The sequence below is a fragment of the Polyodon spathula genome, chromosome 16, assembly GCF_017654505.1.
Source record: "Polyodon spathula isolate WHYD16114869_AA chromosome 16, ASM1765450v1, whole genome shotgun sequence".
NCBI classification, from domain to species: domain Eukaryota; kingdom Metazoa; phylum Chordata; class Actinopteri; order Acipenseriformes; family Polyodontidae; genus Polyodon; species Polyodon spathula.
This window is the reverse complement of record NC_054549.1, coordinates 29,039,245-29,061,694: the sequence shown is the minus strand read 5'-3', so window position 1 is coordinate 29,061,694 and position 22,450 is coordinate 29,039,245. Positions and strand designations below refer to the sequence as shown.

Sequence of the window (22,450 nt, the reverse complement as noted above, 5' to 3'; positions counted from 1 at the left end):
TCCCTCCTCCTCCTTTGTGGGGGTTCAAATTCTCCTGCTAATGCAGCTATGAGGATAGAGACATGGAGGAGGAGGGATAAACCAATCCTGCAGAGACCAGTGTAACCTTACAGCAATGAGAAAAGTCAAAGAACCCGTTGCAGAAACCGGACGCCACAGGGAAAAAAACGATGCTACTTTGTTATTATCTACAGTGCTTTGTGTGCTTGTGACTGACCGTCTTACTGAAAGGCAAAAACATTACTAAATGAAATTGTTGGCCTAACATTTGTATTTCTTGCATGATTAATATCATGCTATCTGCTGCTATTTGCCATACTGATTAACTACCTAGTTAACAGACTACAAAGACTTCTCAAAGCTCTGGAGTGATGTGGGGGAGCATATTAGTGTTGCACAGTGCTCCGAAACCCACATGTGCAACACTGATATGCTTTCCCCCACCATCCTTCAGAAAACACAGCCTTGGGAGTTTTTTTCAGAAGTAATTTTGGCTTGAATAGTTAATAACCTTGCAAATGGCATAGGGAGCTAAGCAGAAATGACAACAGAGAATTATATAAAACACACATAATAGAATGGTAAAAAGGCAGGAGAAACGTAGATGTTAGTATTTTGAGTTGATTCTGAACCGAGGGTCAGCAACTTGTCCAACATGGACACGAATGTCCGTGGCTGTGAATACGTCTGACACACACACACACACACACACACACACACACACACATTGTATAGAACTTCTGTTTTGTTTATCCATGGCCAAGATTGTTATTTTTTATTTATTTTTATTTTTTTAAATGTCCCTCACACTAGACATGGTGCTGACTCCTGTTCTGAACCCTGTATCTTTTTGCTCTTACATCTAACACTGTCAGCTAATGCAGCAGACGTGTAAAAAGCTGGAATATTGAGCTTCCATTTAAAAGATAATTGAATTTTGTTATTGCTTAGGATCCATTTGTATGACAAATTGAAGAAAATCACATTAAATACCATGGCAAATGTCCATTAGCCATAAACCATGAACCAGCTTGAACGTTTAGCCTCACATACTTTTCTTTTGTTTCTTACAGTTATAAAGATTATATATATATTCTTGTAGTAACAGGACCAGTGAGCAGATTTGCAGTTTGCAGGAAAAGTAACCAGAATGTACAGTGCAATATATAAGGTGCTCGAGCAACCAAAGTATCAGTAAGAGACCATCAGGTTAACAAGGGATTCGGGGGGGCTGAGTCGCTCTAATGCAAGGCTAGTGGGATTTACTGCTGAGCTAAGCAGGTTTGAAAAGCTTAGTATTGTATATTGGTTGTACAGTAAGTGCCAGCAAAGAAGGCTTGTAGTGGGTGGTTATTACTTTAACTACATACATTAAAACCCATATCTTCACATTAATTAATCCACATTCTTGTACAACATTGTAGCAAGTTAAATAAGTTATATATTGTGCAGACAATGTCTCATTTTCTGCACTTTTGCACATTTTTCACATTGAATTTGGTCAGATCTTTTTGATGGGTTGTAGTAGTAAATAGAGGGAGTTCAAAGTTTGGTGCTTCTTTCATTTGTTTGTTGTGCAAGGTAATCAAACATGCAATCTTCAGGTGTGAAAAAGTTATTGCCCCCTTAGTTAACTCAACCCAATTAAAGGGATAATTAGGGTCAGCTGTTTGAATTCTTTGGTTAACAATCAGGCCTGATTTGGGCCAGCCCTGCCCAATATAAATCTGATTAACTTTGGCCCTTACCATCAGAGTGAAGTTGTCAGCACACAGGTTCTAGAGACACATCATGCCACGATTAAAAGAAACTCCTGAAGACCTCCGGAAATAAGTTGTTGATGCCTATCAGTCTGGAAAGAGTTACAAAGCCATTTCCAAGGCTCTGGGGCTCAACCAAACCACAGTCAGAGCCATACTGTCCAAATGGAGAAAGTTTAGGACAGTAGTGAATCTTCCCAGGAGTGGCCGTCCTGCCAAAATCTCTCCAAGAGCAAGGCATAAAATTGTCCAGGAAGTCACAAAGAACCCTAGAACAACATCCAGGGATCTACAGGCCTCTCTCACCTCAGCTAAGGTCAGTGTTCATGACTCCACCATCAGAAAGACACTGGGCAAAAACGGGATTCATGGCAGAGTAGCAAGGCAGAAACCACTGCTCACTAAGAAGAACATGAATGCTCGTCTCAAGTTTGCCAAAAAGTCAAAAGTGGAGCTTTTTGGCCAACATGGGCCCCATTATGTCCGACGAAAACCAAACACTGCATTCCACAGTAAGAACCTCATGCCAACAGTCAAGCATGGTGGTGGTAGTGTCATGATTTGTGGATGCTTTGCTGCATCAGGACCTGGATGACTTGCCATCATTGAAGGAACCATGAATTCTGCTCTGTATCAGAATTCTACAGGAGAAAATTAGGCCATCCATCCATGAGCTGAAGCTGAAGCGCAGCTGGGTCACGCAGCAAGACAATGATCCAAAACAGACAGGCAAGTCTACATCAAAATGGTTGAAGAACAAGAAATTTAGAAAGTTTTGGAATGGCCTCGTCAAAGTCCAGACCTAAGCCCCATTAAAATGTTGTGGCAGGACCTGAAATGAGCAGTTTTTGCTCGAAAACCCACAAATGTCACCAAGTTGAAGTAGTTCTGCATGAACGAGTGGGTCAAAATTCCTCCATGGCACTGTAAGAGACTGATCGATAACTACAGGAAGCGTTTGGTTGCAGTTATTGCTGCTAAAGGTGGCGTAACCAGTTGTTGAGTCTAAGGGGGCGATTACTTTTTCACACTTGGGCATTAGGTGTTGCATAACTTTAACAAATAAATGAAATAAGTATCAAAATTGTGTGTTATTTGTTCAATCAGGATCCCTTTATAATAAATATTAGATTTTGGTTAAAGATCTGATGACATTCAGTGTCAGAAATATGCAAAAATGCAGAAAATCAGACAGGGGGAAAATACTTTTTCACGGCATGGTATATTCTGTCAGCATTAGCGCTGTCAATCCTCTGTCAGTTCAAGGGTTTAGCTCACAGCTCAGTAAGCAAGGTGGGAGGGGCCTGGTGTATGCTGCTATTCTACACAAGGACCGTTTTATGTGGTCGACACCAGCACAGCATTTGCAGCAACCCTGATTTACCATATTCAAACAAAAGATGAAGTCTTCTCAATCACAAAAACCCTTTTGTGCACAAGACATCCTGTAACCCTGAACGGGGTTACAAAATGACTTAAAAACAAACATTTTCATGGTAAACTGCATCTTTATAACTTCAAACACATTTTGTAATTTTTTCCAAAGTCTGCTTAACACTGTGTTACTGTTGCTTATACAAATAGGTTACTAAAAAAGCTCTACACTTTGCTATCATTTTACCACATGCATGTCTGTGCAACAGGGGAATGTAATTATGGACTATTAAAGACTGTGCTGTTTTAAAGAAAATGAAGAATGCAGATGCTAGAACTTGAACTGTGGAGGTGGTGGCCCCATGCAACTGGACTGGGTCACAACTGAAACTGAAATAAAACCGACAGAACCTCCATTAAGATCTCATTAAAGGCAGACATTGACTAAGTCACAGTGGTCGAGAGAGTGGGGTGCAAAAGCTTCACCTTGACATCAGCTGACGGAGCTGTAGCAGATGTGGGTTTGTGTCTGGAGCCTCGCGACAGAGACACCGCTGGATCGAGTGCACTTCTGAGGGTGAGCTCAGCGAGGCTCTGTCACTCACGTTGTCATCCCTGCAACACGTTGCCAGACCCCCTCAATGGAATAAGCCAGAAAAAGTCTGCAATTGTCCCATCTGACAGCTGAGAACGCCTAGGAGATCAGCGGCACATGCCTGCCTCCCCTCCCCTCTCCACGCTTATGCAGCTGACACTTCTCACTGCAATCAGAAATTTAACAAGACCTTCCGTGTTTTCCTTGGGCTCAAGCAAGGGAATCCGTGCGTGTGGCTTCTGTTGTTTTATAGACATAACTGACTGGACACAGGCGTCTGGTTCCAGCGAAGCTGCATATTTAAGCCAGCATCTCAGCACTGGGATAATCCCTTGTTTAATGTTTACTGCGGTACTCCATTGAGTGAAGTGAAGCGTTTGCTTGCAGGATATAACAGTAGTATGGTAATCAAAACACATGGGGAAACGCATGGAAAAATGCAGCTAAGACTTTGTATTGGTAACTGCAAGATTGCACACCCATTTTGATGCTATTTGTCTTTTTTTTTTATTTTTTGCCTCACATTGCAGTTACAGATTGTATCAGTCAGGTCAAGTTTAACATTAAAACCAAGACATTATTTAATGAGAGATCAGCATCAGTAGCTCAGATTACTGGGATTTTATCATCCAGCCAATTTTATGTGGATAGCACTGCTAGTTTATGGATTCTATATAGCCAGCAATTTTAAAGGGACAGCACCTTTTAGGAAAGGTTTCGATTGTATAGATTTTTTTTTTCTTTCTTCCTGCAGTCAAGATTTAAAGCACTACTTTGCATTGGACATTCTTTAGGTAACCTTCAATGTGAGTTAAAGAGATTAAGTCTGTCCTAACTGGAGATGTGGCATTTGTGGCTCCAAATATCACCTGATATTATAGTCTAGTGTTAAAGTTTAAGCGTTTAAGAAAATTAACAGACCAAGCAGCCATTCTCTCCCTTGCGCTCAAAATGTCCTTTACAATTGAGAAGCTGTTCTTCATATATATTTAAAAATATTAGTGTGGAACACATACAGACGCCTCCACTATATCCCTGGATAGGAACACAGTACTTCGGTAAGAAATTCATAAGGGATTTTTATACCAATAAATATAAAATACAGGTCGAAGATACAGAGGTTTTAGTCCTGGGCCAGCAAATTTAATTATCCACTCGTGAAGCGAGCTCCTCTTACTGATTTGCTAATTGAATACTGCACATGAAATACTTTAATGGCTTGTGGTCTTTGAATTAAAAAAAGAGAACTTTGTGCTGGTATCTTCGAGCATATAATTAAATAGCGAGTTCACTACTGGGGTTATATAGACCTGCATATTTAATACACAGGCCCCCTCCCCAACTACTTGGTATCTAATCTATAAATAGAAATTTCAATTTGTAGAACTCAGTACTTGGATTATACAAGCAGCAGTCTTTAATAAGAGCTGCTCTAGAACTGGATCTGAGAGACAGACAGTTCAATATGAAAAGATCAGAGATGTTAGAGCCAGCAAATTTAATATAAATGGATCAGTAATTGCATTTTTGGAGCAGCAAAACCAGTGACGTTAACCCGGTATTTGACCACTGGTAATATTATGCCCAAAGAAAAAAAAACACACTTGTTCAGTAAATACCTAAATAACATATATGCCAATGATAATTACCTAAGAATGCTAACATTAAAACAACTGCATCGTCAAGGTGTGTATAGCAGTGCTTACAGTTCATAGTAAGTGTCTCTAATTACATGGCAATTGCATGTCTGGCTTCATTGGAATTGCATTGTAAATAAATACACAACCACATAAATGCAGCATAATCCCAAAAGACGCAAACAGATTCCAAGATTCTTCATTTTGTAATAAACATGTTTCATTGGAACTACACCGTCATATGTGTAATTACAGTGTAGTTCATTGGAATTCTTTTCTTTTAAAAGTAACATTGTGCATCATGTTAAATGCTGAAGACATACTGGTGCATCTGGACATCTGATTTGATGTAGTTTGGGGTCAGTCTGTTGGCTCGATATTAGGTTAAACACAATTTATTCTTTCTCTGTTTTGTGTCCACAGGTTACTTGGAGGTTGTTGACTACACTTTTCCGTAGTGTTACTCTACATTTAGAAAAAAACGGAAATGTTTGCTCACGCAAGATTTCTTTGCCCATGAAGCCTTCTTCAAACTAAACAGACATGCATCTGCAACTACATTCAGCAGTGGTGGTTATGATTTCACATGCACGCTCTTCTACTGTAAAACAAAAGAAAAACTTGACGTTTCTGTAACTTTGTAACTGGTAACTTTATACCACTGGGTGACAAGATGGTTTCTAAACGATATGAAACAACATTTTAAAGTCATGCTGGGTTTCTTTCTTTATTTTTGAATAGATGCACAGTACAGTAAAGCCAGACAAAGCCAGCTACATAAAGACACTGTCACTAAACAGTGTGCTGCAGCCTGATCCGATCAAATCGACTGCACACAGAAATTCAAAGTACAGCACAGCTGGAAATAGATACTCAGGTCACCCCTGAAGAGACACCTTGTCCATTCATGTAATAATGCAATTACATTTAAAGGTGGTGTTCTCCAACATTTCTTTTTACATTTATTGAAAATAAATAACACATGCTTAGCTGCGCTGTATGGTACACTTTAAAAATCTATTTGAATAAAAAAAACCCTATGACTGTTGGAACCAATTGTAACTATTGACCAGCATTGTAAGGAAGTCAGCGAAGCAAATAATAGATGGGGTTTTGTTTGACTCCACCCATAATTGGTGCTGTTCTTACAAGTCACTGGACGTTATTAACCACATATTTTGTATTTGGGGTCACTGTATTCAAAGCTTCTTCTCCCCCCTTCTCTTTCAGGGTCTAAGTTTTCTATTTTGGTATGGGTTAGTGTGATTTTGTTACAGTGGGTTTGACAGCAAAACATTATTGCCACTGCAGGAAAAAAAAAAAAGAAATAAAAAAATCTTAATAGTATTCTTGGTACTTGGAATCTGAGGAAGGGTGGTGATCGATCAGTTTTCAGACGACCCAAGTTGTATTTCATATTGAATTGGTACTGTTGGAACTATAACTAATAAAAAAAATGATTCATCCACACTAAACAATAAACTATGCAGGGGCTGATGCAAACAACTATGACAGCTGATTTAATGAAATATATAGAAATATACAACATTTACATTTACATTTAAACTTATTTTGTGACAATGACTAGAAACAGAGGACAAAAAGTGTATGAGACGGCTCATTTTACAAGGAATGTGTCCCATTCTCCAGGTTCTGTAAATTTAAATGTGATAAATCTGAGAATATTTTTTTTCATTTACAGATCTGCAAAACATTTAAAAGAACAACATACTTGAGTGAGGGATTTGGTGTCTTGAGATACTTTCATGCGTCTCCCTGCCTCCGACTCCCAAACCATAATGAACTGTGAGCAAGACCTTGTCGAAGAGGGGCTGAACGTCACCCTCACTCTGAGGCTCCTCATGCATGGGAAGGTAAGGGGTCAGATTATCGAACAACTGGATTCTAGCGATGGGTCCAAAGACACCAAGACGAAATGCAAGTACACAAATCGGACTGAAGTGAAATTGAAGGATAATGAAGTGTAACAGGATTACTGCACTGCACGATAATAATAGACTAATAACAATCATACAAATCGGAATCAGAATTTAACTAATCTTAACTATGTCTGGGTCCCCACGTAGAAAATGAAAGAGAGTGAAACTGTATAGCAAAGTAGAATATTTTACTGTGTTCCAACATGACTTAGCCCAACCTATTTTTTAATGACAATTTGACTGATAACCCAAATTTGTCTGCCATTGTTGAATCATATCCTCTTCTCCCTAGCTTGGGTGACTTGAGGCTCTGGATAAAGTTGACCTAAAGCTCTCAGGGATTTGGAGCCCTGGCCAAATCTATTTATCTACTATCTAATTGGCTTTTCTGTTTCTAATTGGGCCTGATCAGCTGTTACATGTATGCAGCTCTTTTCTAATTCTCCCTAATTCAGCTCTTCTGGCTTTTAAATTCAATCCATTTGTTCTAATCTGCTTTGATTTGGTCTGATGGGTAAGAAAGGTGTCTTGTTGGTTTATCTGTTGGTCTTAAACTCTCCTCCCCTAAGAACCCCTTGGAAACTATGCATAGAGCACAAAAATGTGTCTTGGTGTGCTTTGTGAACCACTTAATGAAATGGCACCTGAGACCAGCAGGGATAGGGGCTTCAAGTCCCTGAGTGCTGTGCATTAGTGCGCCATCCTCCTGCTTTTAAGCACAGCCAGGTCTGTCTGGGGATTTGCATTTCTGAAGATCGTTTGGTACTGGTCTAAAAGATCAGTTATCTAATGCATTCTTCTTGTTTAGATTCACTTTGTGTAATTTCCAGTCAGCTCATCCTGGTGCATTTAAAAAAACAAAACAACAAAAAAAAAAACACAACATGCATGTCTAATCTTTTGCTACCATTACCCTGCCCCCCCCTGCAACTCTACTAGTGGAAGTAAAAAAATATATCAGGGAGAAATACCTGTGGTCTTTCCTACATCCACTTATGACAGAGTGGAGCAGGAAGAACGGCGATTTGGCTTTCTGATAGAGAGCAACATATGCCTCAAGTTCGTATACATTTTAATTATTATTCTTTTTTTAATTTTTTTTACAGGAAGTTGGCAGTATTATAGGAAAGGTAAGAGACTTCATCTTATTTTCCAGATATTTATGAGATTAAATAGGATAAACTGGCTATTAAAAAGTTGGAATGTGCGGGTGGTGAAATGCGCATCTAAATAGCATCTTGAATTTAAAAAAAAAAAAAAAAAAAAAATCAATTTGTATGAACACCACTTTAGACAAATATTTTTCATTCCCCTAACATATATGATTTGGATGATTCCGAGCTAAGCTATATTGATGAAGGTAAAGGTAAAAAGTTATAAAAAGATACTGGTGCTCTTCAGCTTTTTTTATACAGCTACCTTTCAATATCAATTCCCCACCTAGTTGTTGCATTATGGCATTGCCATATACATACTTTTACACAATCAACTGGACACTAATAAGAATTTATTCCATATAAAGTATATTACATACATTAAACATAAATCTGCTAAATTAATGACACCAAGAACCAGTCTCTGTGTTAGGGTTACAGGTATAATTAAGTTGGCTTCTTTTCAGTGTTTATTGTTCAGAGGCACACAAAACATCATAATAAAGCACACACCTTTTAGAAAAGGTATTTAACTGAGGTTCTTCATTTGAACACCGTAATACAACAAGTTTTGCCAGTCATTTATAGCCAGCTACTATAAGCTGACATCACACACAACTGAAAGATTGAATGTAGTGGACATCCAAAGTTAACAATAGGAAAGCGTTGGGTATGATTGACACCCGTTTTCATTGGCTATATTTTTTCTTAGCTTAGATATTTCTCTGTAAGCTATATTTGGTCAACTGCTGGTCAGAAGCAAGGAATACATTGAAAAAGCCCTCGTAGCCCATTGCACAATTAATAGGTTTCATTATTTTTTTTACTAAAGAATCTGCTGGCTAAAAAATGAATATGTTTCAGGAAGGCAAGTGATTTTTTTTTTTTATTTTTACTGTATTGTGTGAGCCCCTGAGAAATAAAATGAACTTCAAAAAGGAGCAAGCTTACTGATTCCACCTGCTGATACTGTTCCCTACCCAAAATAAATATGGATAGATGATGTTCATGAAGGATGACAGCTGTAGCAGAGAGTTCCATCTCCCCAGGGCTATCCCTGTAATCCATTTTTGGATGGAGTCCAGTCCTTTAATATTGTAGTCTTAGGCCAGGTTTCAAACAAAGGAACAGTACTCTAGTGTGGTCTCATAACTGCAGAATAATGCTGGCTGGTGCTCTGTGGTATAAATAAAAGATAGCTCACTTCTCAACCCAGCCCACTGCCTGCATCATTGCGCTTACAGAACCTGGTTATAATCTTGGAATATTGTATTCTTCTTGTATCCCTTGTATGCCTGTAATGCAGCACTTTGCCCCCGCGGCAGCAGGCAGTGAAACTAATTGGAAAAGAGTGTGCGGATAGCGTTACATATGCTTGGATGTGTTGATGTAGTCTCCCATCCCCCTACTTCTGGCTCATCATTTAGAAAATTGCAGCAAAGAGAGTGCCTGCCATAGTGAAGGTTGACCTGATCCATCACATCAACTTAATTTAATTGTTTAATTTAAATAAGATTTCACTTACAACCTGCCTTCTGCTGTGAGTTGCAAAGTGTGCCTGTCTGACTCACAAACAGGTTTATTGAGAAATAAAGCTTGTGATCCTGCTACTGCTGCTCTGCATGGGAGTATTTAAAGAAACTAGACAGAGGTTTGGCTTACATGTGGGCGAATGAAGTTAGCACTCAGAAGAATCATACTGTTATATGTAGATAACTTTTGGACACTAAAATTGTATTGTTCTCATATTTGTGTCAAACAATATAAAAACCAGCAAGTATATAACTTCTTAGGCTTTTTGGGGATTTTTATTTGTTTTCTTTTTTTTTTTCTTTAGAAAGGAGAAACAGTGAAAAGAATTAGAGAAGAGGTAAGTCTAAAAAAAAAACAAAGAATGCTTGCTCATTTGTCCTGAAGCAATACTTAAGCAAAATAAATGGCTTTGCAGACATAGTTGCCAGTAGAATGGCTAGGTAGAAATCCAGATATAATTACTTTAATGTTTATAATCTAGCATGTCCATGCAGAAAACTGAGTAAACAAATATATCTAAGTAAAGCAGTTTAAAACCAGACAAACTGACACTTTGAAAGAATACATATATCAGGGTCATTCTAAAGATAAAGCTGGAAATTCAACCCGATTGTGGTCTGCATGTGTTGCAGAGCAGCGCACGTGTCAACATCTCAGAAGGGTCCTGTCCAGAAAGGATCATCACCATGACAGGCACAATGGACGCCGTGTTCAGAGCTTTCACCATGATCACACTCAAACTGGAGGAGGTACGATACACTGCTGTAATCCTTACTTTCTTTCATTTCCCAGGATGCTGTGTGGCAAACTGGCTTGCAGTTCTGTTCTAGACTCCTGTGTGTCCATTGGTAATGATGTTCACATTCTAGAAAGTTATACAGCTCTGTTGACTCCACCCTACTCTATCATGGGATGGAAATAAAGAACCCATTGCTTAGGTGCTGGAGCCAGTTATACCTTTACTACAGTGTGAGGTACTTGTGTGCACCTGAGCTTTTATGTTCTTACATGTGGTTACATGAACAAAAAATCCAGAATGGATTGAACAGCTATGCAATGGAAGCCTTATTTCCATCCCATATATAGTACAGTACAGAATAGAATAGAGAAGAGCAAAACAAAGCGATATAGTTATTTTCCACTCGTATTAGGTTTTCACCTGATGTGTAAGAAGGCTGAATCTATTTATATTGCAAGCACCTAGCAATCTGCTAATTCATTCCATAGATTACCTGCTGTGAATTACCATTCGGACTACGTGACCCATTTGTAAATTTCAGGGTACATTATCAGATTGTTTAACTATTGTTAATATATATATATATATATATATATATATATATATATATATATATATATATATATATATATATATGAAATAATATATGGAAATGTTTGTATTTGTAAAAAAAAAAAAGTTAAGTCTTTGTTAATTCTTGAATAATAATAGTATATTGAAAGAGAAACATATAAAACTGATGATGATGATGACAATAAAATAGTGCTCATACAGAACGTTTATAAACACTTTAGAAATTTTTATAAATATATGCCAACCAGACCAGCTAATTCAATTTCTAGTAGAGTGCTCAGAATGCATAGAGACAATGTAAATGTATGTAGTTGCTGTAAACCTCCAATGGTGATTGTTTGCCAGCTATCGTAGCTGGATCAGTGAAATGTGTGTTTTGCTTCCCCAGTATTATTATAACTCTGTACTGCTTTTAAAAACATGGACCATATTCCATAAAATCTCATAGTACGGTAAAATATATGCAATACTAGAGTGTGTTTGAGAGGGGGGAAAAAAACTTGGAGAGAAGGGGTTTTTAAGTCTCAAGACACTCAAAAGCCGGTTTTGTTTGGCAGGATCTCAGCACGTTGGTGTCGAATGGTGCAGTCACCAGTAAACCTCCAGTGACCCTGCGGCTCGTCATCCCAGCCAGCCAATGTGGCTCGCTCATAGGCAAGGGAGGCTCCAAGATCAAGGAAATCAGGGAGGTCAGTATGGATTCGGGGTGATTTTCTGTAAGCACTGCACAACTGTAATCGTTTCATTAATACAAGTGTATATTAAAGCCAAAACTGCAATAAGAGCAATATCCACTTTGATGAGACTGAGAACAATGGGATCCTAAAGAGCTGCGATTGTAGTAAGGACTTCTTTCTCTAACCTATTCCATAACTACTACTCTGTGTGATCTCTTTACCCACGGCAATTGAGTATGTACTACAAATAGATCTGCAACATCATAGGACTTTGCACGGAATGTCATAGTAATGAAACTGAAATTCTACATGATGGTACTGGAAACAGAATTCCTGTAGATTCACCATTATTGCGTGTTGCCAATTAAAGTAGAAACTGCAGAGCTTTGTCCCAGCTCACTGTTGTGTTGTTGCTTTTTTTTTTAACTGGTCTGCAGAGCACAGGTGCACAAGTTCAGGTAGCAGGAGACCTACTACCCAACTCCACAGAGCGAGGTGTGACGATATCTGGTACGCCAGATGCAATCATACTGTGTGTCAAACAGATCTGCGCAGTCATTCTCGAGGTGATTTAACTCTTACTATGTTGTACTATTTATTTACCACAAAAGAATGATGAGTTTAACTTTTAATCCTATACGGTATAACACCTGCTAAAAACTGTTATCATTTTAAATCAGCAGAAATCCAGTATAAATAATTTACAAAATATATGTGTCACAATACATGACCACACAATAATGTGACCGTAGCATTACCAGTGCACTACCAGTCCAAAACCAATAAGAGACATATTATTGTGTAGTAATATATTTTGACTAATAGGTTATTTTTCAATGCTCTCTGTTGAGTACTGGCTCCTAATATTTTGGCCACATTGTGTCATTGTAGCTGTAAGTAAATAATAATGAAAAAAATAAAGCTGAAATGAAAACAAGAGATATGCAACTGGTGTATATGATGGCCATAGATTAATTTTGAATATATTTCTTGTTGCAGATAAATTAAAAAAAAATGTAAATCTGTTTTGTATTCACAAAAACAGCATTTTACTATATTCACATTTTATGAAAGTCGGTCTGAAGCAAAGATCTGGCTGAAACTGTGTTGTGTCCAACTGTGTGTTAAAGTAACCTATTACTAACTTGGTACATTGTGAAAGGTTAGCATGTTCTAAATCCCTGTACAGAATGAACAAGAATAACAAACCTGCAGAACCCAGGAGAAATAGGAAAAACCTGTGCATAATCTTTAGGAGTCCAGATCATCATGAGATTTTACATTGTGCTCGGATTCCCAGTCTAAAAAGCCAGACAGAAAGCCACAGCCAATTAGCAGGGCTTGTTAGTGTTAAGGCATTTTAGATTTCCGTATTCCTTCAGGGTTGTGCTCCTCTCATTTCTGATTTAATGTTTGATTACGCACTCTGCATGCTTGAAAAAGCCAAGACCATCTTTTTATTATTATTATTTTAAATTCCACATTGTGTACAGAATGGAGGTCTGTATGGTTTAATAACATTTATTTGTTTTGCTTTATTCCAACAGTCTCCGCCTAAAGGTGCCACCATTCCGTATCGCCCCAGTCCCGCCCCAGGTTCAGTAATTCTCTCAGGCAATCAGGTAAGACACCTACAACAGCATGTCCTAGAGAGGACCCAATTCCCTTGCTTCCACGAACCTGACCAAAAGCATTCAGGTTTGAAATGATCCTGATCCCACTATATGGATCTGGGGAACAAATTACATGGTTTTTAAATTGTGAGGGCTTAAGTACATTGTGTGACATGGATATATATATATATATATATATATATATATATATATATATATATATATATATATATATTTGTTTTGCTCGAGGAAGCAAGGCATATTTGTCCTGGCTTTAGATATATGTTTCTGGATAACTGTCTTTGAGGCAGGAGGGTTGGGTTAATTTTAATTTATGTTCTTCATGTATACGTATTCATTTAGCTGGGAGAAGCATGTGGGAAGCAAAGACAAGGTTAAGGCTGTGGTCAGTGAAGTCGATGAATATTCACTAGGCATATATTAGCATCCAGGCAGAAATGTGAAAGATGAGTGTGAATTGAGTTCACAAAGGTTCTGTTCTTGAAGAGGTAAATACAGTACTTGACAATTGCTGTACCCTTAATGCAGGGCCTACAATAAGCTGTGTACATTTTCAGGGCTCCCTCTGAACAAATCACAAGGGCCACTACTGTCTGTCTCTAGGTTTTACTGCCAGTGTTACTCCTTTGCCACACGTTGTTCTGTCGACGTTACTAGTTACTGTTTTCGTTATGTGCATTTTAAGGTTCTCAACGAAGCCCATGATTTTGGTTATCACCCATTCTTTTCCATGGCTCAAGAAAGTCTGCAGCTGCAACATCATGTGAGTAAAATGATGGCACCTCAAGTATAAGCAGGTGTAAGAGCCTTCCTCTGCATACAACACCAACATAGAAGGAAGCTGTTAAAGGAGTGCGATCCAAGGTTTAAAATCCTTATGCATCTTTTGGTTTTGCTTGAATTTCTAATTCAATTTGTAATATGCAGCAAAGACAATGCTAAAGAGGAAATGTTGCTGCTGTTTCCTGGTAACTAATGACATGTTGTAGTTCAAACTCACTCCAGCGGTATGGCTACAATCAGACCATGTGATCTACAGGATGCAGCAGTTCAATAACGTTTAAAAATGTTTTTGAAAACCTTGAGTTAAGATAAAAAGGGATAAACCAAATGATTCTTAGCACAATAACAAAGGGGGGTCTGTACAATGTTAATACAGTTAAGAGGTAGAAGAAAATGGATTTTAAACCATTGTTTACCACTTCTTTGGGCTCTTCTATTCCCTTGTTGCAGTTGCACATTTCCTTGAGACAGGATATAATGGATTGCCTACAAACCAGTCCCCAGGGGTAGGCTGCATATTCAGCTTCTACGGGTTTCAGCCAACAAAGTTTTAAAAAAATACCATTAGGATATTTTATAATAGCCTGCAGCAATACCAGCAATGGCAAAACATTCACTTTGGAAAAAACAGCACACTGGTATTGTACTGCAATGGGTTACCACTTTGTGTCAGGTACCCTTGCGATACAAGTTGTATGTCACACCATTACATGTTTGTTATTATGCCACGACAGACTTATTTGCAGCTGGAGATCCCTACATACAAAGCCTTCAATAATCTTGTGCCCCAGATGCCACACTACACAGCAACAGGGGAAAGGAACAAGGGAGAAGGGGGTGGGGGTTACAGTGTTAATTGATTTTTTTTTTGCTTTTAAACATTATTCAGAGATGCTCATATATATATAGATATATATATATATATATATATTAAAATCCCTTTGCTGAGATAGATGCTAATGAGAAATGGATTACTGCAGTTGTTGAGGAAAGGGTGTAAATCAGAGCTGTCCTAGATGACAGATTAGCCACAGGAAGTCATTAGAAATGCCCAGGTAAACTGATTTTTAAACATGCAGTCAGAGAACCTGAATTTCCCTGGCAGAGCCACCTGACACCAGCCCTCTGACAGCACTGTACTAGATTTAACAAAGTCTGGAATAAAACACTCTTTCCCAATTCTGTTTCCTGTATTCACATTATCCCATTGAACCTTCTCAAGTGTAAAACATGGAGTTCACTACTCGTGGGCTGTAGGAGTGGGTGGTGCATAACCTGAGAGAATGAGACAATTACAATACCATTATACAGCAATACCAGTGAATTAGCAGACCACACCATTCCCAGCAATGATAATGCCTAGTATTATACGATAGGGCTCATATGATACTATCGGATTGCAATGGATTCCCTGTGTTCATTGGTTCCTACTGTTGGTATGTCAAAATTTAAAAATATTAAGAAATATTGGACCTGGAATTTTTTTAGTAAAACATCTATTTATTTATTTATTTATTTATTTTTAATCATAGTATTTATCCAGGCCTATTCACTGCAGAACCAATACGGCATTCCACATTCAGAGGTAGGTGAACCTACAATGAATTCTAACACAACGTAACCCAGCATTGGCACAGTCATGAATACAAGCACAATGTAACCCATATATTAGCACAGTCATTTGTCAGTTAATAATAATTTACTAGTGAAAACCGACTGCTACTGCAACACAGTAGTTTATTTATAATCTAAATGTTATTATCTAAATTTTAGACAGTGCACATTGCATGTAGAACTTAAGTTAAAGCTAGTTTATTATTCTGTTGACAAGTAAAAGAAAGATACCAAGTAATGATGTATTTGTAAGGTTTGCGGGTCTCTGCGATGTTAGGCCACACTGCCTTCCTAATTTTTGATTTTATGCAGGACCTTAAGCAGTCATGGTCTATGCAGGCAGTCTGCAGTGTAGCATTGAGGGCTCTGTGAGTAGAGTGATGGTTTTGTAATGTTGGTATTTCTTTCTCTGCTATAGTTGGTCAAGCTCCACCAGCTGTCTATGCAGCAGAGCACCCTTGCTCCCATGGGCCAGACAACCAGTGCTGTCCTTCCTGGTATGTATGAGGAGAAAATCCCATTTCTAAGGGAATTCCTCCGAGGAGCTCATGAATGACAGATCGATATCTTAGCCTGCTGGAGTGAGCTAATTCATGGAAAGCTCTGATAAGCCAGATAAGCCGTACTCCACACATCCTGATAAAACTGCTTTTTCAAACCAGATTTAATTATGTAGCCTAAACATGTTTTCTGGTAACTTGTCAAAGTTTTAGTGGGCCGGTTTTGTTTGAAGTTTTTTTCTCGTTTTACAAATGACTTAGTAATTCAAATTGAATTGTAATGTGTAAAAAACAGAATCATTATTTTCTATTAAATTCATGTAGAATGAAGTAAGCATATATACATATTCCCCATGAAAAAAAAAACTAACTGGAAAATTCAAGGTTATTCAATAGATGGGAGCCAACAGAGAACACTTTCTATGGTCAATAATCTCTTGTAGTACAGGTTAGACAGTGTCTGCCTAGTGAAGTTCTAAGTATACACCTTTCTTCTTGGTTTCTCATCTAGGAATGGAGGCCACTTCTCAGACAACATCCCAGGAGCTTCTCATTCCAAATGATGTAAGTTACCATTAGATAGATTTTTTGTATTTGTTGTTTAAGCAAAAAGTACACATACCAGTTTCTGTATGTTCCAGTACAGTGCAGTGGTCATAGAAATTATGGCAGACTAAATGCACGTAAGCGGGTGGTTCACAGAAGCACTGATGGTGTTCATAGTTGGTTCTGGTACAATTGCACTAAATCACACCATAAATAGTGCCCAGATTGGCTGCTGAGTTTTCTTAAACCTTCCACTGTGGAGAAACAACTTTAAGGTTCAACAGTGGAGACACAGAATCTCAGAGAATCTACAACATGTTTAAATCCCTCAATGGACCATTGTCACAAAGACGACTGTAGTGGGTGACGTCAGACCAGAAACGAATTCACAGCACTGCGAGTAAAATAATGAATTAATGCGCTGATGCCCGGCTTATTATTACCAGAAAATAAAACAGCTGTACAAAAACAGGACACAGCACTTGAGCCAAAATAAACAGTAGTAGCATTTGTTATTAACTAAACTCTCCTCTCTCTCACCCGTTTTCCACTTCCCGAACACACAACCCGAGTGAGTACAAACACGCTGCTTTTATGCAGCTGTACTGATACTCGATTGCTAATCAATCATTCAGTTGGAGTCTCAGTACAACTGCACGTGAATTAATAAAAGTGCAATTCCCCGTGCTCACATATTATTACATTTTACCTGCACGTCAAGTGCTGTGCAATCCTCGTGCCTAAATACAAATATACATGTTAAACACTCGTGTTACACAGACCCATTTATATCCCATGTACCAATGACTGTACACCAACATTAACACACTACACGTAACATACAACACAAATAAATAGCCCTGGGGCAGGGCACTTTGCCACAACCATCTAAAAGTGGGCTTTACAGGTGCTTTAACATGTGAAGTTTACTAAATGGAGTGTATAGGAGTGGTTATTCCAGACAAATAGATGAACAATCCCAAACAATTAGCGTTCCTTGAAGAAAACTTGATCTGCAAAATGAACCATCGTTTTCAAACAGAACGTTGGCTGTGTGTTGCCTTATTGTGCTCGCCGGTCTACAGATTCCTAACCTCGTCAGATGCATTTCTTAGAATAGCCTCCCACACCTCTGCCAGCGGAAAACATTGGGCACTGTGAAGCTGCATGACTCTTATGGAAAGGAATGCTCTGTGACCCCGAGGCACAGCAGCATTTCAGTAGTGGGGTGCGTGAACTAGAGAACAAAAGAAGATTTGTCCTTTAGTGGCTTGCCAAGCTGCCGACTCTTGAATGCTGTAATCAGTTCATGCTCTCCATGCCTACTCCAGTACTGATGGGTGGATTTATTTCGGGGGTTTTTACACAGAGCTCAGGCTCACAGATTAAATGCTGAAGTGTGAAGCTTGGACTCGATCTGAAAAAAATTTGACATAGCCTGTATCGAAGACTATCTACTGTAGGAGACAGGACCGTGCATTTCTTAGTTGATCCCAGTATTTTAAGAATGAATGATACTGCTCTCAACTCTTTGGGGACAGATGATCTAAAATATTAATTTGGGTCAGAAAACAAAATGTAAAAAGTGATAATTAACCAAATTGTAGTGAAACTTTATAATATTGCTAAATGGAAGATAGTCTTTTATTTGATTTAGACCAAACCCCATTGTCTTATTTCCAATGACATCCCAGTGCAAAGTCTACTTATAGTACATAAAACGCCAACCTCATCATCTTCTCCTTTCATAGCTGATTGGCTCCATCATTGGCCGGCAAGGAAGCAAAATCAACGAGATAAGGCAGGTGTCTGGAGCACAAATCAAAATCGGTAATCAACTGGACGGTACGAGCGATCGTCACGTGACCATCACTGGCTCTCCAGTCAGCATCAACCTGGCACAGTACCTCATCACCTCATGGTAAGGAATGACACCCACTCATTTGTTAGAGGTCCTCCTGCTGGCTGTGTCTGGTAGAGCACTTGATTGTTGCAGAGCCAGGTGAAGATGTGGGGTTTATCATCCTTTTGGTACCTCCTCCCTTTCCAACCACAAGAGACGCGGAAGATAGAAAGGCAAATCCCGTCCTGTCTGAGTTTTTTTTATTACTTGGGGTGCCATAAATTAATACAAGGTCTGCTTTTTAATAAAGTGCTCAAAAGAATGTAATAAACTAGGAACTGTGTTACACTGAATAGGATCGTGAGACGCTGCAGATTTTAATGCTATTCACCATATATGTTGTCATCAAGTTAATTTTTTTCAAAGTTACATATATAATACAATTGTATAGTGAAGTATAAAGACAAAGGCTGCTCAATAACAACTCAGTTGTTGAAAACAACAAATGTCTTTCCATATAATAAAGATTGATGAAATACTTTAATAACAAATTGAATAAAACACATTTAATTAATTAATATCCATAGGTTATATTTAAGTAAAATTGTAGCCAGTTACTAATGTATTGTGGATATTGTGAGAGCATTCTTGGATTGTCACTCTAATTACTTAAAGTAGTGTTACTTAAGTAGTACATTTTATGGTCATTGAAATGACAAACAATTAAAAAAATGTTAATTTGAAAACCATTTTGTTTCTTCTTCCCAAGCCCACCCCAAGCCATCTCCCTCCTCAATTAAACAGCTCCTCCCCATTTTCAGTGTGTCATAAGTATTCAAGCCCTCAAATAATCTGTTGCAACTTCCAGTAAACACCTCTGTTATTGATTTTAATTTCTCTTTATTTATTTGCTTAACATGTCTTTGTTTAACCTTCTAATCCTCTCCATATTACCCTTCCTCTTGTCTCCCACCCATCCCCACCCCCTCCCTCTGTCCTCCCTTGCAGTTTAGAGACCGCAAAATCCACTGCCCAGCCCTCCTCCATTACGACCCCCGTTGACCTCAACATGACCTTCACCCAGCCTGCCTCCCCCGCCTCCAGCTCGGCTGCAGTGCTAGCGGCAATGAGCGGCATGCCCCATGGTCACATGCTGGGGGCTCCATACGCCCTTCCCCTGTCTAGCCTCCTGGGAATGAAATCCGTCCCCTTCCTCACTTTGTCTGCACCCTCTGCTGCATCCCATGGGACCTTAGCTTCCTACACGTCCAAAATTTCCTCTGCCAACAATGGGATCAAGAAGCCAGAGAGGCAGAAGTTCGCTCCATACTGAAAGACGGAAGGAAGGACACCCTCTTTTTTATTTTTTGCATTTTAGAAAGCTGGATGTTAGCTAGAACTGTCCAAATGACTGCAGCCCTTTGTTTGTGCCCATATTTAAAGATGACTTGTATAGCTTTAAAAGGTGTAATCCCTTTCAGAAGACACCTGAGGACATACCTGCCAACAACTGCGGCTTTGACTCACAGACTACTCCGCAGACATAAAATCTCTATTTACAGTTTGTAATTTATACACCAATAGTCGATTTTATGTATCTAGATTTGCTTTTATCAAATAATGATGCTTTACATGCTTGTAAATGTTAGTTTGCTGTTTTTTTCTATATATGAACAGTGTAAATCTGGTCATTTAATCAGTTTTTTTGTTTTGTTTTGTTTTTGTAAATTTGGTACAAGTGGTTGGGGGCTTATTGGTAGAATGCTTTTCATTTCCCAAATGTTGGCAGATACGCATTACAATAATTGATTCTCTCTCTCTCTCTCTCTCTCATCTATATCTCTCTCTCTCTCTATATATATATGAAGTTTAGTTTGATACAAGATGGTGTTTCGCTCGAGGTTTTACGATTATACGCGACATTTTTATATAATTATTTGTAACCTTGGAACTGCTAATGTGCCGTCCAACCCAAAAAGAGGAGATATTAAATAATAATGATATAAATATGTACTTAGAGAGGTTTTTTTTGTTGTTGCTACTTTTCCACGATATACATGATTGAAACTGGATTTTAAATGATCAAAGTGGGTATGGAAAAATGAAATGGGAAGCTTGTTCCAAATGTTTGTGGCAACTGGCATCCACTAAAAAGTGTTGCAACTTTTTTTTAATTCTAATTATTATAGACTGGTTTGCATGAATATGAGACTCACAGGACAGGCTGCCTATGCAAAGATTCTGTTCAGCTGTGGTTCTGAAGTGTTGCTCATATCCAGAGAAGTTTACATGATGCCCATTGTGCAGCACAATGGGCACTGGCATTCAAGGTAGATGCCAGCAGTGTTTCTGCTCAGTGTCTCAAGAGAGTTTCAGTCCTCAGTACTGTCACTCCAGTACCTTTCACAAGAACTGAATTTATTAAAAAAAAAAAAAAAAAAAAAAAAAAAAAAAAAAATCAAAAATGTTTGCACTTGAATTTTTTTTTTTTTTTTTTTGATGAAGGCCAAAAATTGTTTTACTAATGAATATGTTTTCTTATACAGGCTTTTCATTTTTAACATTTTGTGAACCAGGTTATTTTATTTATTATCATTTCCTTTTGATCAATGCCGTGAAATAAATGAATACTGTGTTAACCCGACTCGGTTTTACAAATGTATACAATCCAGGAGACACAAAACCATCTTTTTAATACAAACCACTTCAACTTTTTAATGACAAACACAGACCAACAAGAAGAAATATAAAATGCAGAAAAATATTACTACTGTATATTCAAAGATAACATGACATTTTCAAAAGAAAATCAAACAATTAAACTAATATTGACTTGTGGTTCCTAAGCATGTTGTGTGAGTAAATACTAATTAGTCCCTGAAAAATTATGTAAATGAGTCTCTACACATTTACACACACCCACACCTTGATCTGCTTCACTACCGAACACATAACACCCTCTCATCACATATACCCCTATAACTTACAATCCATTTATTCCTAATGAAGAAATAATTCTAAAGAACTAATAAGTCACTGCACATTATTGTAATAATGTTACGTTCAGTATAGGAAATACATGTATGTGTTTTGTCCCATGCCTTGTAAAAGGTTGGGAATCTTTGATATAGGGCCTTTACAGTTTCTTCATTGTACCTGTGCAGTTTCCTTTTAAATTAACAATTCTTTGTTGGACTACTATGTGTTACAGTTCTGCAGCAATAGAGAAGGCTGTTTGGAGCCTAATCCAAAGCACACTGACGGTTCATACCACGACTTTGGATCAGGCAACAAACAATAAACTCTTTACTTGCCAAGATACAGAAAGTCAAATATACTCAGAGGAGTGTTCCAGGTAGTCTCTAGGTAAGTCCTCAGCAAATTCAGAACCTTGCCTGGCTGATACAACAAACGTAATATAGAAACTTCTAACAAAGGCAGCTGTGTTAAAAAATAAATAAATAAATACAAAGATCTGTTTTGCTCCTAATATAACAGCAATGGAGAGTATATCCATAGGGATTGTCTTTTTGCTTTCTTCTTTAGTG

General features: G+C 38.2%; 1 protein-coding gene across 3 annotated transcripts in view; it reads left to right on the top strand.

The window, feature by feature from the left end:
* Window positions 1-20,729, top strand: part of LOC121329411 (poly(rC)-binding protein 4-like) — a 36,973-nt gene extending 16,244 nt beyond the window's left edge. The window contains exons 2-14 of one of the 3 annotated variants that reach the window (XM_041275008.1): window positions 7,069-7,240; window positions 8,413-8,436; window positions 10,298-10,330; window positions 10,626-10,742; window positions 11,863-11,994; window positions 12,420-12,548; window positions 13,530-13,604; window positions 14,302-14,379; window positions 15,943-15,984; window positions 16,432-16,510; window positions 17,025-17,077; window positions 18,811-18,980; window positions 19,911-20,729. In XM_041275008.1, the coding sequence (XP_041130942.1) occupies window positions 7,133-7,240; window positions 8,413-8,436; window positions 10,298-10,330; window positions 10,626-10,742; window positions 11,863-11,994; window positions 12,420-12,548; window positions 13,530-13,604; window positions 14,302-14,379; window positions 15,943-15,984; window positions 16,432-16,510; window positions 17,025-17,077; window positions 18,811-18,980; window positions 19,911-20,235 (1,365 nt within the window). In that variant the 5' untranslated portion in view covers window positions 7,069-7,132 and the 3' untranslated portion in view covers window positions 20,236-20,729. Of the gene's footprint in view, window positions 1-7,068; window positions 7,241-8,412; window positions 8,437-10,297; window positions 10,331-10,625; window positions 10,743-11,862; window positions 11,995-12,419; window positions 12,549-13,529; window positions 13,605-14,301; window positions 14,380-15,942; window positions 15,985-16,431; window positions 16,511-17,024; window positions 17,078-18,810; window positions 18,981-19,671 lie in introns of all 3 variants that reach the window. The other 2 variants (XM_041275010.1, XM_041275009.1) reach the window with 2 other exon arrangements.
* Window positions 20,730-22,450: the final 1,721 nt, after the last annotated feature.